The sequence below is a fragment of the Copadichromis virginalis genome, linkage group LG23, assembly GCF_057382275.1.
Source record: "Copadichromis virginalis isolate Kocher_CV1m ecotype Utaka linkage group LG23, C_Virginalis_male_GT1.1, whole genome shotgun sequence".
NCBI lineage: Eukaryota > Metazoa > Chordata > Actinopteri > Cichliformes > Cichlidae > Copadichromis > Copadichromis virginalis.
The window spans coordinates 1524147-1542129 of NC_140639.1; the positions used below are offsets into that span (position 1 = coordinate 1524147).

General features: G+C 45.0%; 1 protein-coding gene across 8 annotated transcripts in view; it reads right to left on the reverse strand.

Annotated features, from left to right (window-relative positions):
- Positions 1–17983, reverse strand: part of myo9bl (myosin IXb-like) — a 55712-nt gene that overhangs the window by 14309 nt on the left and 23420 nt on the right. For all 8 annotated transcript variants that reach the window (XM_085449488.1, XM_085449486.1, XM_085449484.1 and 5 more), the window contains exons 5-13: positions 7205–7299; positions 4042–4104; positions 2930–3029; positions 1665–1765; positions 1224–1353; positions 1048–1137; positions 786–902; positions 542–676; positions 99–220 (exon numbers count right to left, since the gene is read on the reverse strand). In XM_085449488.1, the coding sequence (XP_085305614.1) occupies positions 99–220; positions 542–676; positions 786–902; positions 1048–1137; positions 1224–1353; positions 1665–1765; positions 2930–3029; positions 4042–4104; positions 7205–7299 (953 nt within the window). The remainder of the gene's footprint in view (positions 1–98; positions 221–541; positions 677–785; positions 903–1047; positions 1138–1223; positions 1354–1664; positions 1766–2929; positions 3030–4041; positions 4105–7204; positions 7300–17983) is intronic.

The following is a 17983-nucleotide window of genomic DNA, read 5'->3' on the forward strand; positions in this document are numbered from 1 at the left end:
GTCACAGACACAGAGAAGAAGGAACGATGAGAGAAGCACAGATTAGGGAAAAAGAAAACCAGGATAAATCGACGTCGATTAAAATAAACTTTTCTTACTTGCTCTCCTCATCCAGGAGGTAGAGCAGGCCAGTGGGTTTCTTGCTGATGAGATGGATGCAGCCCACGTTGTCTATGTAGTCGATGTTGTGCCAGGTGATGCCCTCTGCTTGGTACTCCTCCTGGATGCGACAGGACAGAGCATTAAGAGGTTAAACGTGTCACCGCTGCTCTTTTAACCCAAATATCTGGATTTTTAGTCTCAAAAAGAAACAAACTGCACCATCGTGTGACTGCAAAGTTATGTTTGACTACAAAAATGCAATATTATTACAATAACTTGATTTATAAACCAGCACGAACTCCCACATAACGGTTCTCCTCCGCGGAGATCGGGTAATGTTTGGATGAGTCATCCTTCACACGCTCGTTATTATAAACAGAGAGTCTGAGGCGCTCGAAGGCAAACCTCCTGACAGTGCAGCGTCCACTGCACGTCTCACCTGCTCCAGATTGAAGATGTGATGGTTGAAGTAATACTGCAGCTGCTCGTTTGCATAGTTGATGCAAAACTGCTCGAAGCTGTTGGTCTCAAAGTCCTCGAAGCCAAAAATGTCCAGGACACCGATGGATAAGCACTGGAAAACAACCAGAACGCCAAGTGAACGCCAGCGCCAAGCGAACAAAGGGAGGCGACCTAACTGGACTTTTCATGTCTTTGCACTTTCTGATGTGTGTGTTTCTTACTGGAACAGACTCCTCCATGTCTTTCTTATTGAGCAGTGCGTGATTGATGCGCAGGACAATCCAGTCAAATAAGGCGCTGTACAGAGATTTGGCCATAGAGTCTCGTGCTGTGATGGCCTGATAGGAGATAAAAGAGGGGGCGATGCACAGAGCGTTAGAGGCAGAAAAACCCAGAACACACCAACAGGAAGAAGAAATCCAAAGCACGAATAAAGAGGAAGTAGACGCTAATGAGAGACTGCACTGATGCTCCTGAGCCCACCTCAGAGTGTCTGTAGGGCAGGATCAGCTTGTCGTTGACCGTCACCGTCTTCCTCTTAGTCAGCGCCTCCACCAGCAGCTCCTCTTTAACCTGAGTGACATCAGCAGTTTAACAGTGGCAGCCGCACACACCTACACAAACTGAAGCACGGAGTCACAAACACACATTCAAGTTACCTTTAGTAGGTCAGAGAGGGTTGCCAGGACCTCTGGTGGGCCCACGTCCAAGCCTTCATCTCGGCCCGTTGCCTTCTTCGTGTAGGTCACGTTGCCAAGGTACAGGATGGCGGAGAGCACAGAAAAGATCCTGCGACACAATAATAACAATGACACACTTTAGAAAGAAGACAAACATGAGACACGTGTGGTGCTGGTCTTCAGCCCGAGCGTCCCTTTGAGCTGTGAACTGAATAGAGCCATTGTAGTAGCTGCACGCCGTCTCTAATAAACTGGCTGATTGGCTCATTAGCTGCAGAGACTGCCAGGCTCTGAAAAGTATCTTTGTTGTAATCTGGGGCTGGTAATGTGACTCAGTGCTCACACTAACATAACTCGTGTTTACAGGACTGAAGGCAAAGATGCTTCTGCGTGGAACAGCGAGGCTTTCACTTCACTTACTGTTTCTTGGTGGCGGGAAGGAAGCCGACCATTTCCATCGCCTGCTGCAGCCGTTCAAAATCGTGACGCAAATCTTCCTCATCTTCAATCTTAAAATTTTGCTGCGAGGAACAAGAACGAGGCAGTTATCGAGTGTTTGGAGATGGAAATAAAAAGGTGAAGCGCAAAACGGACACACGGGTGAAGGACGGAGGCGTGTGAAAAGCAGGTGGAGGAGAGGGGAATAACAACGAGAGAGAACAAAGAGCGGCTCATTAACATGCAGGACACACGGACTGCAGCTTGGCTGCATTCATGAATATATCAGGTCACTCAAAGGGAAGCACGGTGTGACTGTAGTGCAGGGGTCGGCCACCTTTCTGATGACGAGTGGCGTCTAAAGTTCCCTCAGACGTCACTGCGCCATAGCAACCGTGGCATTAGCAATACATGTAATAACGCTCTATATCAGTGGTTGTGTTTGTGTGTATTTCCATGGTGCTGATGCTGAGCAGACAGATCCCTGATGCGTTTGAAGCGTAAAAACTGCCAGCTAGCAACGCCTCTGTCACCGGTAGGCGGAGTGATTTTTAGCCAATTACAAGCTGAATCTGGTAGTTGGGGTTGTTAGCTGAGATAGCGTCATTAAGAAGCGGCACAACTAACGTGTCTACGCGAGCTAATCTGCGATGTGCACCGCTGGCCCGGCCATTTATTTTTGATGCACCTTCTCAGATTAACTCGAGTGCTCAGGGTGGCTGACCCCTGCTGTAAAGGCCACGCCCATGACCAGGTTCAAAGGTTAAAAATCAACAGGAAAGTTATTTGGTGGGCCGAAAACAGGAGACTGAAATTAAATGGAGAAAATAGTTTAGATAGGAAAGCTTGCTGATTCCTGATCTATCAAAAGAGACGTCACACTTTATCTGAAAATGCTTCATTTTAGGTATAAATGAGCTCATCAGCCGTCCTGATGAGTGTAACTCAAATCTGATTCCTTAATACTTAAGAAACATTTCCATTGCTGGTGGAAAAAACCAAAAGCAAAACGTGAGCCTGCTATGAAACATTAAAATGATGCAGGCAGCTTCCTAAATAAAACCTGCTTTAAATGTTATCTTAGCTAAAGCCCAGCTGCAGATCGAGCAGATGCTGTGGGCCAAAACACCAGACAAATATTTTAAATAAACAAATGTTGTTCATTTCCATATTTATCACATTTGTCACAGGCGGCCCTGGAGGAGGGCGACTGAGGCCCCTGTGGCGCCGGAGCAGCGACTCTGTACCTGCTTGAGGTAGAAATAGTCTTCAGGCGGCAGCAATTTGAACTCCTTTCGTTCTTCCTCTGAAGCGCCCAGCAGCAGGTAGTAAAACACGTGATAGTTCCTGGAAAAGGAAAAAAAAATATGAACTTTACACCAAGTTATTACTGAGGGAAAAAGTTCCCTTCATTTTTATACCATTGCTGTTCATTAGTAGATGTACGAGCTTATGGCCACAAACAGACTGAGTCAACACACTTTATAAAGTCTGAAGCTCGGTGCTGTTTACAGAAGTTTTCCACTGGCGCTATCAGCGAGCAGGTAGCTTTGTTGTATGAGCACACGGGAGTAATGAGTTTCCACACTTATCACTAAGAAACAATAACACCACCCAGCAGACGCACCGTCAACTGCAACTATGTGATTAACGGCGCACACGGAGCAGGCGGCAGTGGGCGGGGGGTAACGTGACGTAATCGGCAGCAGTAGCTGAACAGATTTTCCAAAACTAGCTGTGAAAACCTCGACAGGAAGCTCGTCTCCCACCTAAAAACAGCTACTGGAGGCTTTTCTACACACACGAAGCATCAGCTGAGCTCCAGAGTTTAAAGTGTGTTTTTAAGGACAGATACGCACACCTCCATGTGGCAGACACACATATACACAAAGGATAAACTAGTGTCAGTCCCACTTTTTAGATTATACTCTTTTAATCTTGTGTTTCTTTTAAAGATCATCATCAGCATTCAGCAGGAACCACTGATGTTAATGTCAGTTTATCTGTGACAGTCGGCCTCTTCCTTTGACTCACTGATAGATCCCACAGAGAAAACAGAATGATGAAGCAGGATTACGTCGCTCTGACTGCGTTTCTCAGTTACCAAAGTGAAATAACTGTTTGCATATTAGTCACACAAGCAGCGACAGACTAGCAGTCTAGTTGGTAGGAAACAGTGCAGTGAGCAACACGAGAGGCAGCGTCAAGGCGACGAGTTGGTTTCAATGTGCAGCAACGAATCTTCTTAACTGTTGGTCAAAACTTGCTTTTCAGTGTTTATTATCTGCAAATAAACACAACTGCAGGTCCTGGTTATATAAGACGACCTCATGAGGGTCAAGACCCCGTCATTCCTCACCTCTCATTCTTCTCCCTAGAGACCAGACGAGACTTCTCCAGGAGGTACTTCTCCACCACTGCCCTGCAAGATGGAGAAAAACACAGTGAGGGGGGAAGGATGAGAAAAAGCAGAAGGAGGATGAATCATCTGATCTAAAAAAGGTCACTCGGCTGTGTCTGTGTCTCCCAGGTCACTTGTGAAAGTGGGCTGCTAATAAAGACTGCGGGGAGGAGCAGGGGAAGTGAGGGCAGATGGTCAGAACAATCAAAGAGGGAACAAAGCTCTCAGATATGGTTGGACGTGTGTCATCACACAGCAACACGCCGGCCGCAGACAGCTTAGGATTCATGTATTTGACTGAATAGGAGACGGAGGGCAGTGAAAAAGCAGGCTGTGTTTTCACTGCAGTCGACAGATACGCAGCTTTATTTACCTGCTGCACCAGGCCAAGGCCATAAAGTTTGCCAAATCAGATTTTATAAGTCAAAGTTGGTTTTTCAGTAGCCAAGCAAAAACAGCACTGACGCCAGTCCTGACACTAAGAATAGAGCTGTGCTGTGAGAAACCGGCTTGCAGCTTCGACTAGAGACAGACAACGTAAAGTTCAAACGCTAGCTTACGTGCTCTGTGACGTCGGGGTGTAATCAGTTGTGCCCATCATGACCACAAAAACACCCACAAAATGCTGTTTATCATTATTATTGTAACAAACAAGATCGTCTGACGGGAATCCTGATCACGCTGCCCACAGATACTGAGGTAAGTTGCACTTGAACCTGTTAGAGGCTTCTGCAAACGTCTGAATGTGCACAGGCATGCAGGGGTGTCCAAGCAATACAACAGATGGTGCATCAATAACAATCCCTACTCATTAGCTGATCTGAGAACAGCTGATGTTTGCTGAACGTGAGCTGAAGAAGGTTGAGAGACGGAGAGCATAAAAACATGCAGACTGTCGGTCAGTTCAGAGAGCCGAGGCGAGCAGCAGCTTCCTCTTTGCTGATCCACTCCACTGGAGACGGAGAGACACACAGCCTTTGTCAAGTCTACAGAGCAGAGCTGTGGTGGCCTCCTGAGTCCTTAACCGCCTAGAAGAGTCTACACTAGAAAGAATAATGGTGGTGAAATATGCTGGGCGGTGTGCTTTGAGTAGATATGATATGTTCTGCAAGATAACGATCTTTGGTGGGAATCACAGAAAAGCCTCAGCCTGCTAAAATCGACTCCTCGGATCGAATTACAGAGCTGAGGCTGAGCAACGAGAGCTGGTGCTATCAGGCTGGGGATACCCACCTAGTGTGGAGCTGAACATCGTCAGCACAGGCATCAACGTGTTTATTCACCGCCTATTTTTAGGACCAGAGAATTAATCACTGTGTCAGTCATTAGTCTGAACACTGTACTAAATGTTCGCTGCAGTTAAACAGGGCTCTAGAGTGCGACCAAATTTTTCAGTGGTGCGACTAAAAAAAAATATTTGGTTGCACCTGTGCGACCAAATGTTCGGGTAGCAAAAAATAAATAAATAAATAAATAAAAATCTGTAACCTTCCCTGTGGTCAACAGACACACATTTTGCCCCTATCGTGGACTAAACCAATCAGAGATAGTAAGGGGCGGGACCTCTCTGATTGGCCGTGGTCCAGTTGAAAGTGCAGGTGGAAGTGGGAGGTGAGTAGCTTGAATAAAGCGATATCAATTCATTAAATCCTGAATCGACTTTTAAATAACTGTGTTTTGCCAGAAACGCCAGATTCTCAGATTAAAGCTCACAAAACCATTTCAACAACAACCAAACAGCAGATGAGAGCAGGTACACGGACTCCACACAAAGACGTAAACACAGACCGACGCATCAGGATCAGCTTTGTCTTTCTCGGCTTTCTCATCCGACGGCCCGCAGACGGACACGCTGTCGGAGCTCAGCGATCCTGATGCGTCCGGTCCGCGCTGTGATTACGTCTTTTTGCGCTGATTCTGAGCTGCAGGTTTTGTCTCTCCAACCAAAATTCACAGAGCCAGCAGCAAAAGAAGCAGCAAACTGCGCTTCACATTTGATCAATGTCGTCATGAATTTTGCTGTTTTGCTTCCACGACTATTAAAATCACACTTCATGCACAGCTAGCTCTCTCTCTCTCTCTCTCTGTACTTCAAGAACAGTTTCCGTCTCCAATCTCTGTTTTCTGTATTATTCATTCGCTTATTACCCACCAGTCTACCGCTGTTCACAGCGCTGTGGCTGCTGTCTTTTTCTTTTCTTTTTCTTTTTCAGTTAAATGACCTCGGACAAGAAAGCCTATTTTTTTCTGTTGTTCAATACTGAAGAAATTTAAACTTTATATGCAGAACATTGTAGAATATTTTTAAGGTTATCTGCTATAAAAAGCCAGACCAGGAAAATCTCCTTCATGTTTTTCTGTGTTTTATTCTCAGTTACTTTCACACAAAGGCATCTGCTGTGATGTTCACAATTCTGATGAAGTCAGTACTGATAAATGATCAGAATTATAATATTTCTGACTCTTCTGGCTAAGTTGAATCGAATCGGGACTTTGAAAACCAGAATCGAATGGATTATAGAAATCAGTGATGATACCCAGCCCTAGTGAGCAGCCTAGGCACGACAGACGTGGATGTAGCTGTAATAGGAAAAGAACTATTGCTAACTTTTCTGTTAAGGCCTGATCCTTCTGAAATTCATAGCCAGTGCTCTGACACGGTGTCATCAATCTTTGAATGCTGAAAAAGCACAGTGTATCCAGACAAACACATTATATTACATAAATTATTAGAAAATTTGTGTGCGCCTAACTTTTGTGCCGGTACGCCTAACTTTAAAAAGTTAGGCGTACCGGCACGCCCATGGCAAAAAGTTAGTCTAGAGCCCTGTTAAAGCTCGACGTGTTGCCTTTTTTTTTTTTAAAGACGCTGAGCATCTGTTCCTCTGCCTTGATGAGGAAATGAGGAAGTGACACGGCTGACCAGACTTTGATGCAGCTCCTAACCAGAGTCTGGCTGCTGAGAAAAAGGAAGGACATGCTAGTGGTTGCAAGTTTCAGTCCATATACACACAGTGAACATAGGAAGGCCCATGTGACGCGGTAGAAAAGTAAAGAGGAAGACGCAGCGCTGTAGAGAACACACACGCACGCACGCACACACACACACGGTGTTACTTACCCTCTGACCACGCCGCTCTCCAGATAATTAACCTGGATGAATTTGCCAAAGCGGCTGGAGTTGTTGTTGTGGGCTGTCTTGGCGTTCCCAAAGGCCTGGAAGAGAGAAGAGGATTAAAGTCAACTACACAGAGCGCATCGATCTAACCAATCAACAATTTAGCCCAATGTTCTGGTCAAATAATGAGAAAAAATGAATTTAAGTGGTTAAAACTGCAGTCGGGCTTGTGTACAGGAGAAGACATCAGAACACACAGCACTACCAAAGTCATTTAAACCTCTGCAGCTTTTCTTTAAACTGTTAACCTTCAAGCCATCAGTGGAATCAGGACCTTTGCTGAAGTCACAACAACCCTCCGTAACTACAAAGAGGCTGCACAGTCCTGGGTTAAACCTTGTTTTGAAGCTGAAACTGTAGAAGCGGGTGGGAGTGAGTGGGGTAAGCATCTGCAACTCATCTGAATTTGCCCTTTTCTTACTCTCATTGAATCGCTCTTTGCACCTCCTCGGGGTCAATGTGTGTGAGAAAGCTTAGGTCAGAAATGATAAATGAGGCTGGGGCAGACCCTCTGTACGGCCGTGTCACACCAACGTTTCTCTCCAGGTCTCGGGCCAATTGCAACCCAGCCAGAGGCGCAACGACCCCAGGCTCACCCAGCCTCTCTGAGGCGCCTTGTTTATTGCACGGATACGTTACGAGAATAGCACGTTTTCCCCCTCTTCATGATGAGATGTTCACATGGTCACACACAAACACAAAACAAGGCCACCACAGGGGAAGTTGACTCAATGCATGTTAAATAGGAAGTACATTCTGTTTTGTAAGGCGGTCGCAGGGTGAATTTGATACACTGGTGTCGGGGAAGATTGGAAAAAAGACTGCAAGTGCACACACACACGCACGCACGCACACACACACACGCACGCACACACGCACACACACGCACGCACGCACGCACACGCACACACACACGCACGCACACACACGCACGCACGCACACGCACACACGCACACACGCGCACACGCACGCACACGCACACACAAACACGACTGAGATTCCTTAGGATGAACCGTTGACCCATTTTCTTTTCTCCTGCATATTTACACCCCTTGTGCTTCAGCTCTGTCCGTGCACGCTCATCTGCTCTTTTTTGTTCTTTAAGCAAGAACAACTTTGATCAATTTTTATGTTTTAGTGCAAAAAAAGAACTCAAAATGTGATTTTAATATTGCCTTGAAGGAAGTGAGGGAAGAGTTGTTACTTGTTGATGGATGATGAAAGATGCTCACATGAGGTGTGTGTGTGTGTGTGTGTGTGCACGTGCGTGCGTGCGTGTGTGTGTGTGTGCACGTGCGTGTGTGTGTGTGTGCACGTGAGTGTGTGTGTGTGTGAGAGACCAGAACAGTCTGCAGCTCTGAACTTGCTCAGACGGGGCCTCCACTCACCCACTCACGAAGGTTTTTCCCCTTTTTTTCTGCACACAATTTATCCAAGCTGTCTGCTTGTTCAGATCAACCATGCAGTTGTTTTTATTCTGTTTGCTTAAATGGTTTTCTTTCTATTTCTTCTATTCCCTATATGAAGGTCAGTAAATGTGTTCGGTGTCCAGCACCAAACCCTGGGAAATCTGTGCAGGACCCAGGCTGCTGCACGGAGGGAATTCTAAACATGTTGCAGCATCATTCGTATTCAAACATGCCCTTCATCAGCTCGTCTGATTGGTTTGAAGCGCAGCAGGTATGAGGAAATACAGCAGCCGTTTCGCTGCACGTTGTCTATGGAAAGACGAGGCCTAATAGGAACTCTTACGCAATATGGTTTGCCCTCAACAAGTTCATAAAAGAAGCAGAAAAAGAACGAGGCGGAAAAAAGGCACAACTAGGTGAAAGGGACCTTGGCAATCTACAGCGAGTGCACGCGCTGCATACAGAGAGCTTTCAGCCCACTTCTGTGTGTTTAGTCATTTATTTTAAATGAGCCCACATCCAAAGTATGAACTCCAAATGTGAATAGACGAAGCAGACAGACATTTAGATAAGCATTCAGAGTGGTTGTGATGTGTTTTTGTCCTTTCTCACATTCAAGCTTTAATATTGGTGAAACGATCCACCTGATATGAACCGTTTAAAAACATGTGGTTTCGACAGGCCGCAAAATCTGCTGTCAGTGACTGGACATCAAATATCATTGGGACTTATCCTATGTTAGCTTCAGCAGAGCCAGACAGGTACCTTTAAAGGTTAATCAGCTCCATAAGGAATGGAATTTTAAAACAGTCCCTCAAAAATGAAAAACATACGCGGGAGACCGTGTCATCACACAGCGCACATTTCTCACTGATTTCGACCTGCAGAGAGCCGGTTTCACTGGTATCCAACTCCCCGTACATTCCCACTTTATCAGAGAGCCAGACCTACCAGTCTGAAGACTCACATCCCTATTTAGACAAGCTCCTCCCTCACACACACACACACACACACACACACACACACACACACACACACACACACACACACACACACACACACACACACACACACACACACACACACACACACACACACACACACACACACACACACACACAAAACACTGGGGGAGTGTCTTTCACTGTGCAGTTTATGAGCAGTTTGTCTCAACAAGCGAGTGTGACATGATATAATTTAAACACAGCTTAAACATGAGATGTAGTGAAAGCCTGCATAAACATGAAGAAACCAAAACAAAAGAAAACCCAGCGTGGAGGGAAAGTTTGATTTTGCACAAGATTGGATGTTTTGTGACTTTGCTGCCCTGAAAGTTGTTGTATTTCCCCATTTTCTGCATAGTTTTAGCGTGCACACTGACGCCAAAGCGGAACGTTAAGACAACTTTGTAATCAGTGAAGATGTGTCCCGGAGCATCGCTGCATCCTTTCAGGTTTTACAGTTCAAAAGAGCTTCAGTTAAAGTTTCCACAGGCGCTGCCAAGGCCCTGACACCGACACCTCGCTACAGCAACTGCCAGTTCCCACATTCACAGCGGACAACGGCAGTCACTCATGCAGAAATGACTCAAAGTGCTAGGTGGACATGTTTACTCGTTTGGCAGCAGAAAGTTTAAACTAAAAACTATATCTGTCATGTTTTTGAAGCCTTAGACACACTCATCTATTACCGGTTACATTGGAAAACCAAGCAGCAGGGATCTATATCATCGCTGGCATAACGCTGAGGCGAGGCTGATCGGTGCTTAGAGACAAAATAATCGCTTTGTTGTTGACATGAATGTGAGAAATGCTTTGGAGAGATCACATGATGTTGGCAGCGATTGAATCCAACCACATCTCTGCACAGTTCTTGCTCTAAGCTTGGCTTCAGGCTGCCAATATATCCCACTGACTACGCTTAAACCCTTCGAGCTCGTCTGAACCGCCGACAACGAACGGATTCTTTCAAGCATCACAACGCCGTCGACGTCAGAAACAAATACTTCCATCTCCTGTAATCTTTCTAGACAAAACAAACACAATGATGCCGGTTTGGACAGAGAAAAGTTGTAGAAGTAATTTTTGGGGAGTTTTCTAATTAGATTTATTGATTATTACAACAATCACACACAGAAATGGCAACTTATGCTTTTAAAAAGTAGGGCAATTATCACCTGGCAGCTACACAGCACTAAATCAATTCCTGGATGCATGGTGGTAATAAAGCGGTGGTGGTAGTCGTGGTCGAGGGGAAAAAGTAATCGCTTCAGTATGCAAAGGCTGATTGTAACAAATTCTCCCTATTATTAGCAAAGCCTGGAAAGCAAATCAGAAACTGACAGAAACCAACTTAAAAGCTAAATGATGGAGTTTTGCTCTGGTGTAAAAAGTCGTTTTTAACTCTAAACCATCTGCGCCCAACTTAAGTTTCACAATAAACTGCACAATTGTCTATATTTTAGGAACAGGATCTAAAAATACTGGCACCTCCGCAGAAGCACAGGCATACTGAATCTGCAAGCAGGAACAGCTACCACGAGAGGAACCAACCGGCGGGGTCACGAGGAGTCATTCTGCACAATCCATGAAGGAGGAAACGGGCACACACGACTTTTTCTCCGATTCTCATTTAGTGCAAGAATGTCAGCAATTCTGATCTTTGTGAAGTGTGTTTAGTCTGAACTAGGGTTAAGTGACGAGCGCAGCTGCCGAGTCGGTCGTGGAAACGGCAACAAGCGGTGATGATGAAGGAGGCGCAGAGTTAAAGGATGCATCAGCAGGAACATCGTTTCAGTCTGCTGCGCGGGAGCATTTTGTGCTCTCCAAAGATGACGGCGGATAAACTGAGCGCGCTACCACTGTGCAACACGTGGGGCTCATGCTATCGGCGGCACGGCACCTACGGAGACATCGCCACGGTGTGTTTACTGGCAGCGCAAGGAAGACAGCCGGGTAGGAAAGAACAACGTCTACTCCCTGCAGCTTTTAAACAGTCAGGGCTAAAAGCTACAACCAAAGCAGGAGTGTGGGAGGTTTCACAGCTGAGGATGCAGCCTAAAGCTGCTGCAAAGCATTCAGGATTTCAGGGTATCAATGAAGTAACAATATCCCCTCCAGATGACGCTTCAGAAAAGACACAATGAGGAATTTTTACCACACCACGTGGAGCTCTTACTAAAGCAACCTCTGACCCTAACCTGCAGAACCACTGAGTTTTCTGTTTACATCGCAGCGGAGATGGACCGTGTCACTCTGCAGGCTCGGCCACACACGTTAGCGTCTCGCTGACGCGCCGACAAACGGTGACGGAATGGAAATGAAGGGCAAAAGCACATCCCTGTTATTACAGACGAAACAACAACACAACAAATGCAATCAATGCAGCAGCTGAACTGGGGCGTCAGATTGTGTGTCTCAGTAAAACAGGCTCCTGTTTGTCCACTGAAGCACAGCAGCCAGCCGTGCCCTGAAAACCGAGCAGGAGAAGCTGGAATGGCCTGTTCACAAGCACGTGACATGCTGGAGCGCTATGTAGAACAGCAGGAGAGTCTCATGCACAGAAACTATGTCAAGGATACTGGAGAACCTAATTAAGGTTCTCAAACCTCTGAAGGGTACAATGACTGATGAGCACAGAAACCTATCAGCCCTTTGCAGAAGGTTATATTGAAATCCATGACAGCTCCACCATCACAGAGCTACAGTCCTGGACGGCAGATGCAAAGATCTGCACAGAGCCGGATCCTGGATCCAGGATGTAAGTTAAAGCGCTTTTAGGGTTCACAGACTTCAGAACTATTTCCTCTTTTATTTAACGAGACAATCTAAACCCACAGCAGTTCATTCTGATAATCACGGCCGATATGCCACAGTCAGTCCAGTCTGTGTGATGACCTTGCACAGAAGGTATCAAGCCTGCTGTCATAACTGATAACGCATCTGCAGCTTCTGAAGGAAGGCCTTTGGTCCAGAGCCTCGGCGCCGAGTTCAAGAGGAACCTCCCACTGCAGCCATCAGATTTCTGACATGCCTTATTTTTTCAGGCTGAATAATTTTTGATGATCATCTTTGATGGTCATAAAACTTTTTCCAGTGTTGCACTCTGCAGAAAAAAAATGTTGCTAAAGCCAAAGTGCTGCTCCCACCTCAGAGCCTTTTTGGGTCCATCTAAAACAATAGATGTGAGTCGGCAAGGCTGATTCATCGGACTGAAAAGTAACATTAAGCAGGACATGAAGTGAAAAGGTTCAAGAGGTATGTTAAAGTTTTCATGCACCAGTTTTGCTCCTCTTGTGGTTTGGTGTTTTACCAGATTGGAGTCATTTTAAGCCACTCCACCCATGTCTAGATGGGGACCACATCAAACCCCAGCCTGTGGTGTGGTCACAACACACGAATAGACCCTGAAGTGGCACAGCTGACATGTACTGCTACATGTCAGCTGTGTGCGGACTGCAGGGCGAAGCATGTTCTGCTTTTCAGCAAGATGCTGAACGGTATGATTACAGGAGGCCTCTGCATACGTGTGCGTTTATAGGACGGCTGACTCATGGGCTGGCACTGTGACTTAATCACAGTAATGCCAGCTTTCCCCAGACTCACACACAATGCCACCCAGCCTGAATAACTACTCATAAGCAAGAGATAAACAATGGATCAGCAGATGCTATGGCCTCCTCTGCACTTCCTGAACTACAATACAATACTCTGGCCTGCCCACACCCCTCAAGACTCTGAGCTAACAGTAGACAGAGTTACTGCTGCTACTTCCCATGTCGTAGCGACTTCCTGTTTGGTGCTTCGGGATAACAGGAACTTCCTGTCTGAAAGAGTGAGCGTGGCAGGAGGAGGCTTAGGATCTGAAAAAGGCATATGTGCTTGAGTAAGATGTTAAGCTTCCAGCACAGAGCTTTATATTACATAACCAACAGGCCACCTATATTCACGCCTTTATTTAAACTGTTCAACATTTCTCAACTAATTTCTTTGAATATGTGTCACATTTTAAAACGACCACATTTAGAAGAGAGAGTGACAGGTGAAACGTTCAGCTGGTACTTTCACTTAAAATAAATAAAAAACTAGAATTCCACTCGAACGCCGATCTGTGCCCTTCTTAGACGGGCTGATTGTGCGATTAATCGCACAACGACCCACATTACTCATCACATAATTGCATCAAAAGACACCGAGGCCACAAAAAGACAGCTATTTGCCATAACTGCCAGTTGTTGTCCACACCGTACGGTCCAATACAAGCTAAGCCAGCACATATTCCACGATAATAACTGTATGATTATTAGTGTGATGACAGAGCGGTGCAGCATTGTGCGTCTGTAGGAATTCACTCACTTTCAGAGGCAGCTTCAATTAGAAGAACTGAAGTTCTGCTGGTTTCATTATCCATTGTGTGTTACAGCAGGCACACATCCTGTTGCTACTTACAGTGCTGAACATATTCATTAGACCACCTGCCATAAAAACACATTTTTCTGTTTAGGAATGCAAGTAAATAACTGATTTGGTATCTAAAAATAACAATGTGCTTTACTATTTTTCTATAAATTCACAGATGGCAACAATTCTATTTTAGCATTAAAAATTAGGATCTTGCACTCACTAGTGGACTGACCATTAGAGAAACAACATTTATGACATAACTAAGGAATAATGGAGTCTCTCATATCAGGAGCTTTCATCTGCATGAGAAAAACTGTTTGCACAGCGTTGCCTGGCTTTCTCTGCATCCGTCTGCGGGACCACGATTGACTCAATCATGCTTTTATCCTGAGCAAGCTGCTTAACTGCTAATATGCTTGTGTTGTTGAAATGAAAAGTATTCAGCAAAGTGTTGCAATGGACTAGAAACTGTTTGTATTATCACTTTTTTTTAAATAACTGAGAGACTTTAATTCTCTTTCCAGCATGCATGAATCTGCACCAGAATATAATCAAAATATTTTGTCTGTTCTAAAGTTTAAAGCTGCATATCTCACCCTCTCAGGAGTATAAGATCATTCTTAACCACAGCTTTCAAACGCACAGTTCTCCTATATGAAAGCCATCTTGCTTAAACAGAGCCAGGCCCTACTGGCAAAAAAAGAAAAAGATGGCTTTAAAGTCTGGCAAAAGAAAACAAAGAAGCCAAAAGAACCACGTAAGAGAGGCTCAACCAGTCGAACCGGTTCACGAGTGGAAGCACAGCTTTATTGCTTTTCTGCAGCTTGAAGCTTTTATTTGTTCCATTATTTTCAGGACAGAGGCTGAAAAATTAAAGAACAGAGCAGCATATAGAAAAAGGGGGGCCCTAAGTAGGACAGGAGCTTTGCAGATGGTTTCAGGTTGTGGCCATTCATTCTGCCAGCAACAGCACGCAGCCAGCACCACACATGATGATCTCACCTCGTCAAAATGTGGGCCGGACCTTTAGGCCTCCCCTATAGCTCGATGACACACACGTGTTCAGATACACAGTCACACACTTTCCACTGCTGTAACCTGACCAGCCTCCAAAAAAGGAACCAAATTAAATCCTTTTGTAAAAATTCCTCCATTTGGGCAAAAACACTAAAAATAGTATAGAACCCTCTAACGACGTCGACAGAGCCGTGAGCGCTACGAACCTTAAAACGACCAGAACTTCTACACTCATTACTTAGGAGGTTCATCCAGCTCAAACACAACCTGACTAAAGTAAAAGAGATGATGAATAATCACTCAGGCTGAAAGGGTGAGTGACCAGTCAGATTACTGAGGCCAGATTCTTCTTGTAAAACAATAAAGAGGAGGAACTATTACGCTATGACAGTTTAGTTATTAAGAATTCTTGGATGAACGGTCGTCTTTGGGTCGCCTTCTTTGTCAAAAATCACCTTATTGATTTACTTCTGTGCTTTGTGTCATTATGTTGGTGACTCACCCAAACACTCCTAAGCTTCTGGGTTTGGACTGCTGCTCTGACAATTTGTAAATGTTTGGATTAGAGCTGGGCGATAGAACGATAACGATATGTATTGCGAAATAACTTTTTCTCAATAGAAAAATGTAACTATTGCGATAGACCTCATCGCTCTTGTCCTCTTAAAAAGAAGAACAGCCAATCCAAATTAAGTAGCGCAGAGCCGAACCAATCACAGCCGCAGCGTCACGTCACGTGACTTGTTACGTACAGGACAAGTGCCAAGCCGCACATGCGTATTTGTTTGGGAAGCAGCCAGCCGCCGTGGCGTCCGGGTAATGGAGGAAATGAGTGCGCCGACTAGAGAACGGTCACGCTCTCGGTTGATTTAAGGTTACCGAAGAGAAAACAGATGATGGTTCCAACGCCGGAGAGATTGTCGAACGGAAGAGCCACAGAAGTCCCGTAGTGTGAAGGTGTTTCGGCTATTTCAAGTCTGACAAAAAACAGAGCAGCGTGCACTGTAAATGTGCCGAAAGCAAGTCTGGAAATACAATAAAGCGGTGCAGCTCAGTCTCTGACTGGAAGCGCTGATTCGTCATTCGGCTTTTGTCAGACTAAAGTAACTGTTACAACTGTTTGAAAAGCTCAGCTATACAACAAGGAGAGATTGAGAATTTCCTTTTAGTTCTCAGTTTATTTGATATTGACAAAAGTTAGTCAGTTTTGTCTGTTCTTCTGTAAAACAAACTAAGATTTATTTTTAGAATTAATATTTTGTTTCTAAGTGGAATTGACAATTTAGTCTGTTTTGTTTGTTCTATTTTGAAACTTAAACGCTTTAGCGGCTGCCTTTTGTGTAGTTTGCAATATTTGCCTTTATTTATCTGAAAAAGTCTCGTGTTCCTTAAGTACATCTACCCTGTTGAACTTATTATGGGAAATAAATATTTTAATAAAAACAAGCTGCTGGTTATTTCACATTTTACTTGTGAGCAACGGCACATTTAAATCTTACAAATATAGTTATTTGGCTGATATCGTGATAGATATCGTTATCGCCTGAAATGAAAAAAACATATCGCGATATGAAAAAATCTCATATCGCCCAGCTCTAGTTTGGATGCAATTTTTAATACTTATTCCTTGAAAGACGGCGAGACATCAAGTCTGTAGAAGGAGAGCCCGAGTAGCCAAACCACGATGCTGCCTCCGCCGTGCTTCACAGCTGGGTGAGATCCTCCAAACATCTTTGTACATTTTTGCCACAAGTTCGACTTTTGTCTCATCTGTCCAAAGAGAATTGTGATGCGGGACAGCCAGGTGGCCGTTTGTGCCACGGTGGTTTCCTTTGTGGTCTCCTAACCAGTGTTTTTTCCATACTGGCCAGACCAACAAGTATTTCAGCAAGCTGCAGATATTTTTATTCATGAGGTTTTTCATGTTTAAAGAACACCTTCTTACAAATTAACTGTATTTTCTACAGAAAAGTTTCAGCTATCGTTGTAACACTTTTTCTAAGACCCTTCCTAAGTTGTTGCGCCAGCACACCTCACACATTCAACCTCATGTCCTTAATTGGAACAAACAACTACAAGAAGCTTTTAGAGAAGTCGTTAGCACAGAGATCAACTCAACAATTCAGCCTGGACTGCATGTTCGCCATGTGCCTGGTACGCCTGCAACCTATAGACGCACACATTAAGGTAACAGGTGATCTGAAACTGGCCGCCTTCCTCTATTAGCCTCATATCCTGCCACCTGCCCTGAATTTGATAAGCAGGAGAAAAATGGATGCATGGCATTTGGCCCATATTTAATAAGTAAATACTGCAGAAATCCAAAGGGTTCCCATTACATTTGTGTGGTATTGGTATACAGGGAACATTTGATTTCTGAGTAAAGAACATTTGCTTCATGTCAGCCATCTCAGCCGTTTTCACATGAAGAGTCTTTCAGCAGGCTAACGCTAAGGAGCAAACCTTAAAAACACTAAAGTTTCCACGTCTCTAAGTAAAACCCATCTTTAGCTGCTGTAATGATGCCAAGAGGAAATGCACAGCTGGTCAATATCCCGGGCGATTGCGTGACCGGTCCCAGATGCAACCCAACCCGATCGCCATTTCCTCCGCTGACCAGGCCAAACTCGTCTCCCTGTCTGGCCCTGCAACCACAGCTCTGGACTGACATAGCACACACCCATTGCATTCTGGGAGTAAACGGCAGAGAGGCACTGTGTTTGCCAGAGGGACCAGAACTCTGCTGATTGAAGGGGAAAAGCCTCTGCTGCCTCCTCCCCTTCTTCCCTCAACCTGCCATCCAGAACCAAAGACTCTGACAGAGTGACACACATCAAGGGACCCAGGCTGCGCTCATTCAAATGCATCTGAATAAAGCAGCAGCAGTTCTGTG